We start from the raw sequence: 8,586 nt of genomic DNA on the forward strand, positions 1-8,586 counted from the left end.
CTGTCCTAAATCACAGTCCCCAATTAGCTTAAAGCGAGGGCTTTCTCCCCAGCTCTCCAGCCTGCCAAATCTTTATCAACTCTGGACGCAATAACCATGTATTCCCACATCTGAGTTATTATTGTTATGATTAGCTGGACTCTCATCCATATTCCCCTTCCCTGCATCAAGTAACTCTAAAGCAAAAGAGGAAAATGTCTGCATTTCCATTGGTTGTCAAAGCAAGAACATCCAATATTAGCAGCGTTGACAACTAAATTCACATACTTATGTGATATTTTTTTCTTTTTATGACCCTGTAATCCTTTCATTCGGGATGGAGCCAGGACGACTGAATAGATATTCTGAATACTACAGAATATTCTCATAGGGCGGGAATGATTCAATTTTAGAGACAAAAAGGAATCTGATCTTCTATTTTTTAAAAGGGTGATTCATGTTATGCAAATGTTATCAATAATAAGTTTCCATATAAAATGCCTGACTATTGGATATGGTGAATTGTGATTAAATCAGATATTGAAAGAGACTACTGAAAACTATTAAGCAAAGGAAGAGATGGAGAGCATGTACCCTTGTAAAAAAGGAAGCAGAAAAACTAAAAGAAAATTCTTAATAGATCCACATATATGACTGAATTTCATACCTTGTCCTGACTCAAAAAGAAAATTGTCAAGTTAGATGGTGTGAAATCCTTGGAATAATTATTCACGATGATAGATGTATTAATTTTATTAAAATGTGTGTTTTCTTATAATAACTAATAACATAATAAATAAAAAGAATAAACTTAGAGGAAAAATTGTATTTTTATCCATTTTTTCATTATAAAAGAAATGTGTTTATCGATCTACTGAAACTAGAATTCACACATTTGAATTTTCCCTTTTAAAAAAGAAAATAGCTAATAAAAATCAGTTTTTATCTGTTTAACTCAAAACATATAAGTATTTCCCACTAAGTTCAATGAGCCTTCTTTGAAAGTTGTGGGGATAAACCATAATTCTTCATAAATTCAGGTTTCAGAGCTACAAGTAAACCACAATGCTAAACAATCTCTTCACAGCTATAAGAATATATTTAAAAGGTTGAATTTTGACATTTCTCCTCTCAACTTAAAAACATAATCAAAAAGGTTTTTAAACATGTCTTCTTATCAGTTGATCCCTATTGTTTAAATGAGGTCTAAATACAATAATGTAACACTTGGGGAAAAAGATGCATCCTAGAAGCCCGGCACTAGAGGACAAAATGGAGAAGGTCTCCACAGCCACCATAGCTTTTCCTCTGGTGCTCAGGTAGGTTGGAACAAAGGAGACCCACACACTGCAGAAAGCCAACATGCTGAAGGTAATGAATTTGGCTTCATTAAAGCTGTCAGGCAGTTTACGAGCCTGGAATGCCACAATGAAGCTGGCAAGTGAAAGAAGAGCCATATAGCTCAGAACACAATATAACATAAAAACTGAGCCTTCATTGCATTGTAGAACCATTTCTTCAGTTGTTGAATGCATGTCTAATTCTGGGAATGGGGGAGAGGTGGATAACCAAACAATACAGATGCTTGCTTGGAGTAGAGAGCAGAGAAGGACAATAGAAACAGCCAATCTCTTTCCCACCCATGTCCTTATCTTAGATCCTGGCTTGGTGGCCTTGAAGGCAAGAGAAACAAGGATGGTTTTGGCCAACACACAAGAGATGGACAATGAGAAGGTGAGACCAAATGCAGACTGTCTGAGGAGACAGGTGACTCTCCCAGGTTGTCCAATAAAGAGCAAAGAGCAGAAGAAGCAAAGGAGAAGGGAGATGAGGAGAATGTAGGTGAGATCCCGGTTGTTGGCTTTCACAATAGGACTGTCTTTGTGCTTAATAAATATTCCCAACACCCATATTGTAGTGAGGACAAATAAAGTAGCAACAGTAGCTAAACTGAGTCCTAAAGGTTCTTCATAAGATAAGAAGCTAATTGTTTTCATGATGCATCCATCTTTCTTATAGTTTGCATATTGATCATCAGGACATTGAAAGCAAGCAACAGTATCTAAAAGGAAAAAAATGGCAGGGCAGATTCAGAAGAATGCTACTTTTTAATTTTCATCTTTATCCACTCCCTGATCTTTATGTCCTTGGTACAAATGATACAATCTACAATATGAACATGCATTTGAATATCTTTCTATACATATTTAGTTTATTGTGGTATTACGTCAAATATTGCTTTGATTATACACAAGGAAATTTCACAAACTCCATGAAAATCCATTTTATCTTGATTTGCTTTCTTATGATATAGAAGTGCTCCAATAAAGATTCAGGAATACCTGAAGTGATCATTTTCATATTTGAAACCATATTGATTTATTGAATATTGAACCATATAGATCACATTTCAAAATATGGCAGATAAGTATAATAGTTTCACCAAGTTCAAAGTGAAAGATGAAAGATAATGTTTCAAGGAGGAAATTGTAAATTGAAGTATATATCCCTTTTTTATTTAATATTACTTTTTTTTTTTTCTATGTTTCTTTTAAAATTTCATTTCTTGTGTTTACCTCCTAAAGGGAATATTGGAATCAGTCTGCATTACATATAAAAGACTTAGATATTATATATCCAAGAGATATACACACTGTGGAGAAAATATGAATAAGTATTTCACAAAGAAGCAAAACTGTGCACAAATGGATGGAGGGACGGACGGACGGACAATTAAATAAATAAACAAATAAATCGATACATAGAGTGACTGGTTGGAAAGGAAAAAGTTATTATAATTTAAAGTAGGGACTGTTTTAATGATACTCCGCATTACATCTATAAGATTCTCATTATTATCCTTCCTTCCTTCCTTCCTTCCTTCCGTCCTTCCTTCCTTCTTTCCTTCCTTCCTTCCTCTCCACATTCACAGTCATTGTTTTATATGTAGATTTTAAATTGCACAGTCATGTTTTTGTGGTTTCTTATTTCTCATCTTTAAAAAAAGCTGAAATAATTACTTTTTTTCAGTGTGCATAGATTCTGTTCAGTGAAAAAGTTCTGAATGCTTGCTTGGTTATAAATCATTCCAGGATTTGTTTAATTAATTAATTGAAACATTGTTGTGATTATTATTAACCCTTGTAATTCCACTGTAAGAACTTATAATTTTTCATGTATTAATGGATATGATTTCATTATGCCATTAAATTTCTAAGAAAAAAATCCTTATTCATGAAAAACCAGACAACTCAATTAGCAGGAAGTGTTCAGCACACTAGCCAGTATAACAACAAAATTGAATGATTTGTTAACTTACCAATCTCTTTAGAGATTTTCCCCTCTGGACATTCAACACAATCATAACAGCAGAATTTTTTTCCTTCATTCTTCCTCTTTTGATAACCAGGGAGACAATGCTCATTGCATAGAGAAATGGGAAGCACCTAGTTATCAATATTAAAATGTTGGAAGATGAGCATTTATTGTTTTGAAGAAAATTCTGTTGTTTCACTGAAAATGAAATGTGCAGTTATATTAAAATAAAAGTCCTATCTAAAAGTTGTAAAACAAGAAATTGATTAGATTTGATGATTTATTTCAAAGACAATTAAGCACATTTCAGTCTGGCCTCTGATTTGATTTTGTGAACACAACTGATCTGGATTTCCAATTATTGTTACGTTGAAATTCTCATATCAATTTAATTAAAGTTTTATTAATTCAAATCATCAAATTGACCAGAAACATTGAGTCAATTAGTCACTGATTTGAACATGGATTTGATAAAGCTTCATTCAACTAGAGAAATATAGTCCCATAAAAGGATGTTTTTTTAATTTCTCATTTACATTTCAATATATGAGAAAAGTCTAATAAATATAGTGCAGAATACCAGATATATTTAGCCTTTAGTAATTAAAGAGGGAAAAAAAGTTATTTCTTATTCTGGTTATCTTCATGGGTTGCCAAGAAGGATAAAAGTAAATATGCCAATTTAATGAATCCATATTTGAATGATCAGACAAAATATTGTTGAAACCATACCTGGTTAAATGATCTATGCCAAACAATCATATCCTCATTAATGACTAATTCCTTTCCTTTTAAAGCATCAGGATCCACTTTTCCAATCTTGTGTCTCTGGAAAGTGGAATTGGGAAAGACAACAATATTTATGATATCAAATCCACCTTCCATCTTCTTTTGATCATAAAAAGTCAAAGTTTCTCCAAGGGAATTGTTGAATTTCATGCCTTTCAGAAATTGGTGGAGCTACATGATTGGGAATAATAAAACAGTAAAATAAAAATAGAAATGTATGAGCATTTTTTATCAAATTTGTACTATACTTTTGAGTGAGAAATTCTGAAAACATGCAAAGTCCATTTCTCCAGCCTCTTGAGAACTTGTTTCTTATCCTCTGCACATGGGGATAACAAGAAGGATCTGATATATCAGTTTGAACAATAATCAAATGAAATGGAACGTGTACTTCTAGCATTCCATATCATTTAGAACCCAGTCCTTCGTGTTGACTAGAAATGAAATGAAACGTGTACTTCTAGCCTTCCATATCGTTTAGAACCCAGTCCTTCATGTTGACTAGGAACAGACATATGAAAATCTGGAGAAACAATTTCCAGCTTTGTTTTAACATCCAACCCATTTTTCATTGCATAACATTTTCACAGTTATACGGCTCCTAAGGATATGGTAAGGCTGAAAGATAGTTGGCTCAGCTAAGCAGCATTCCTAAAGTAATTTCAGAAAAAGGTAAAGTTACTAAAAAGCCATAAAGATTTGAAAACCAGGATTTGGATGTTAGTTTACTTAAACCTTAGTCCTTTCCTCTGAAGATGACTAAAGATGATCAGATAATAAACCATATTACAGTGATGGAAATGAAGATAGTTAACTATGGACTAATGTTCAAATTTATCTTATAGGTTTTTTCCCCCTTTTTGGGTCATGCACTCTAAATTTACTTTACTAGACTCAGGGGCTAAAATACAAAACATATTACTTTGAACCTAAGCCCAAGGATGATGACACTAAACTGCAATTATAGCCAACACCCCAGAAGACAAGCACAGTATTCAAAAAGATCTTGACAAACTGGAACAATCCAGCAAAATGAGTTTTAATGTGGAGAAAAGTTTTCGTTTAGGCAGGAAAAATCAAAGGTACAAGTACAGACTGGGCAAGATCCGGCTTAAAAACAGTAACTATGAGAGGGACCTAGGAGTCCTAGTGGATGATCACATGACCATGAGCCAGCAATGTGCAGCAACAGACAAACAAGTTAGTACAATACTGGGTGTATAAACAGAGGCATAGGATCAGGCTCACATAAAGTATTAGTACCGCTTTATAAAACATAATAGGACCACACCTGGAATACTGCAACCAATTTTGGTCACCATGCTACAAAATATATGTTGTGATTTTGGTAAAAGTTCAGAGAAGTGCAGCTGAGTTGATCAAAGCCTAGAGACTAAAACATGAAGAACAGTTGCAGTACTTGGGCTTGGCTAGTGTAAAGAAAAGAAGAAATAGGGGTGACATGATAGCAGTACTCCAGTATTTAACAGGCTGCCACAAAGAAGAGTGGGTAAAATTATTCTCCAAAGCACAAGAGGGCAGGGCAAGAAACAATGGTTGGAAACAGATCAAAGAAAGAAGCAAACTGGAATTAAGGATGAATTTCCTAAAAGTGAGGACAATTAACCAGCAGAACAGCTTGCTAGTGACATGGGACAGTCATTAGTCTGAAATGGTATAGGTTCTCCTGCTTGAGCAGTGGGCTGGACCAGAAGACCTCCAAGGCCCAGATTCTATTCTATTCTATTCTATTCTATTCTATTCTATTCTATTCTATTCTATTCTATTCTATTCTATTCTATTCTATTCTGTTGATGTAGAAAAATTGAGCCAGAATTCAAGTTTTTATTTGCTTACACACTGTAGATAAAATCTTCCCATACTAAATACCCGGAGAGAAATACCCTGAGAAATTGTAGGGTGTAGCTATTCTAACTCTCTTCTCTGTCACCTCAGAATTTGAGGCTGTACTGCCTCTTCTATCCCCACAAATCTTTGCTGAAATGTGCTCCCTCCTTCCAAGAAAACTGCCATTTCACTATAGTCCATCACATCAGCTCCCCTCTTCATGCACCATTTCCCACAATTAAAGGCATGAAAATAAAGGTATGGAAATAAATATATCAATAGACAAATGTTCAAGTCCATTTTAATACCTGCCACTTCTCTGCTGGAATCATACACCCTAACCGAGTACTTTGCTATTATCTAAAATACTTGTAGCACACAAATCACCTGCCATGGTTGTGAATCTTCATATTCTGATAATTTGTGCCTCAAAAAATGTCTGCGATTAGATCGAAGTAAGAAGAGAGCATGTAAAGCTTGAGCCAATACAGAGGCAGCATTATAGATACTGTAGCTGTGCCCAGACATCTGTACCTCAAAAAGAGCCCCAGAAATGTCCTCTAGCCTCTCCTCTCCAGTACAAAAGCGATTGTCCAGTTTGGTCAAAGAAGAGGATGGTAATGAACAATCAAATACTTGTTCCCAGAAAAGTGGAAAAAATCCATCTCCTTGAATCCAAGGAGGTTTTATGAACTTCAAGAATTCCTTGAACTCTGGAATTTCTTTTGAGTGAACTTTGAAGCAAATGGCACCATCGAAGAATCGCCGATCCCATTTTTTATTCATTCCTGTTAATAAATAATCCATCTGGGCAGTCATGATCCATACCTTTCCTAAAGAACTATGCTCATGTCCAGGGCCAAGCCAAAAAATCATATCCGTTAACCATGCAATTGTCAAAGATTCTCCACAGATGATGAAGGTGTTGGTCTTCTCATCAATTATGTTTTCATAAATATTTCTCCCTTTTTGGACCATTTCAAAAATCTTGTCCCAGTGGGTTAAAAATGGGATTCTTTCTGTAGAAGCTGAGCAGATTCCATGCTGGGAAAAGAGGGACTCCATGCTTTGCAGAAAATGGTCTCCTTGACTGTTATCAATAGCAAGGAGCCCAACCCATCTCCATCCAAAATGTTGAAGCAGTCGGATAATCCCAATGTACTGTGAGGACTCATTTGGAACCATGGAGTAGTAGAATGGAATCTCAGTGCTATGAACATCTTGTGGGGTAAATGACCCATATGTGAGCTAAAAGAAAAACATATTATGGAAATCATCATCAGTATCTTTTTCTTCATATTTTCCAACAAATTTGGTCAGATTGTTGAGTAATATGGCCAGAGAATAAGGATGTTTTAATAAGCCCAGTTTGGAAAAAAGAAAATAGGGGGGAATTTTCAGGCCTCTCTTCCCAAAGATCCTACCTGCGGAATCTTGTAAAACTTTACAAGATCTGCGATACAGGAGGAAGTTCCAAAGCTGAGCCCTCCTATGATAGAAATGAGATTTCTCCTGGTGTCACATTTATAGCTGGGGACAAATCTCTCTGATCTGAAGAGCAGGTCCAGGGTGGTCCGATAGGTCATTATTGCATTGTAATAGCTATCATGAATATAGAAGCCAAGAGTGACATTGGACAAGATTTCTGGATTCTCATTCATCTTCTTCACAGCAAAGACCAAGGAAAGGATATGTTGGTAAAACTTTGTCAGCATGCTGAAAACAAGATGAATTTACACGTATCATTAAATATTTCCTTATTATTTTCCTGGCACCACAGAGAGGTGCTTTATCTTATACACATGCACAATTGGGAAATGACCAATTGAACTCTATTTCCAATTCAACTACACTAAACTCTTTCCATTGTTGCAGATTGAATCATAGAAAATAATCTACCTTTCCCATCGTTCATTGCAATTCCTCTAACTAGAGATGACACTAAGGTGGATGATAAGAATTACTTTCTTAATCTAAGGTTTTTCCAATATAAAATTTTGTTGCATTAAAAACAAGCAATGCCTTTATAAAATTCTTATAAAGTATATTTTATTAGAAAGTATTCTCATTAATAAATGAAGCAATCTAGAGATGCCACAAAGATGAAAAATAAGAATTCCTTACTCTGGATGGCCAAAATATTCAAGAGAGGGATGCTGCTGAAATGAAACTTCATTAAATTGATAGCTAGCCATAGATACCATCCCACCAATGACATAGTCCCCTTGCTGGTACCATTCATGTGGAACAGGTATGGGTTCACCTAGATGACACGGTAGAGTCTTCATTCTGAAGAGTGGTAATAGGAGAAAAAACAACATTCTGGGCAACATCTTTTCTCTAAGTATAGATGTTTCACCAGGAGCAGCTTTCCATGTTAAACTGCATTCACCAGCGTCAAAATTCGTGTTAAGAGCAAGTCTGAAGACTAACCTCTAGCTCTGATTCTTCTTGCAAACAGTGATAATATTGTAAAAGGTCTGAATGACAATGTAGAGTTCCAGCAATAGAACTTAATTTGTGGCAGTTGAAATCATAGGACTTTTTTTTTCTTGTTTTCTACTCTCCAGTTCTCTATGGGGCAGTCATTTTTTTTCTATAATGACTTCTTGAATTGTTTACAGTTTTGATGAAGGGAGAAAATTATTATCATTG

General features: G+C 35.1%; 1 protein-coding gene across 1 annotated transcript; it reads right to left on the reverse strand.

Annotated features, from left to right (window-relative positions):
* Window positions 1-1,139: 1,139 nt before the first annotated feature.
* On the reverse strand, window positions 1,140-8,219 carry LOC120300545 (vomeronasal type-2 receptor 26-like). The gene is made up of 6 exons (XM_039326729.1): window positions 8,056-8,219; window positions 7,356-7,647; window positions 6,319-7,179; window positions 4,027-4,122; window positions 3,299-3,425; window positions 1,140-2,041 (listed from the first exon to the last, which is right to left on the reverse strand). The coding sequence occupies exons 1-6, from the start codon at window positions 8,217-8,219 to the stop codon at window positions 1,140-1,142; spliced, it is 2,442 nt and encodes an 813-aa protein (XP_039182663.1).
* Between the last annotated feature and the right edge of the window lie 367 nt (window positions 8,220-8,586).

The sequence above is a fragment of the Crotalus tigris genome, unplaced genomic scaffold (assembly GCF_016545835.1).
Source record: "Crotalus tigris isolate CLP2741 ecotype Arizona unplaced genomic scaffold, ASM1654583v1 scf7180000017614.5298720, whole genome shotgun sequence".
Lineage (NCBI taxonomy): Eukaryota > Metazoa > Chordata > Lepidosauria > Squamata > Viperidae > Crotalus > Crotalus tigris.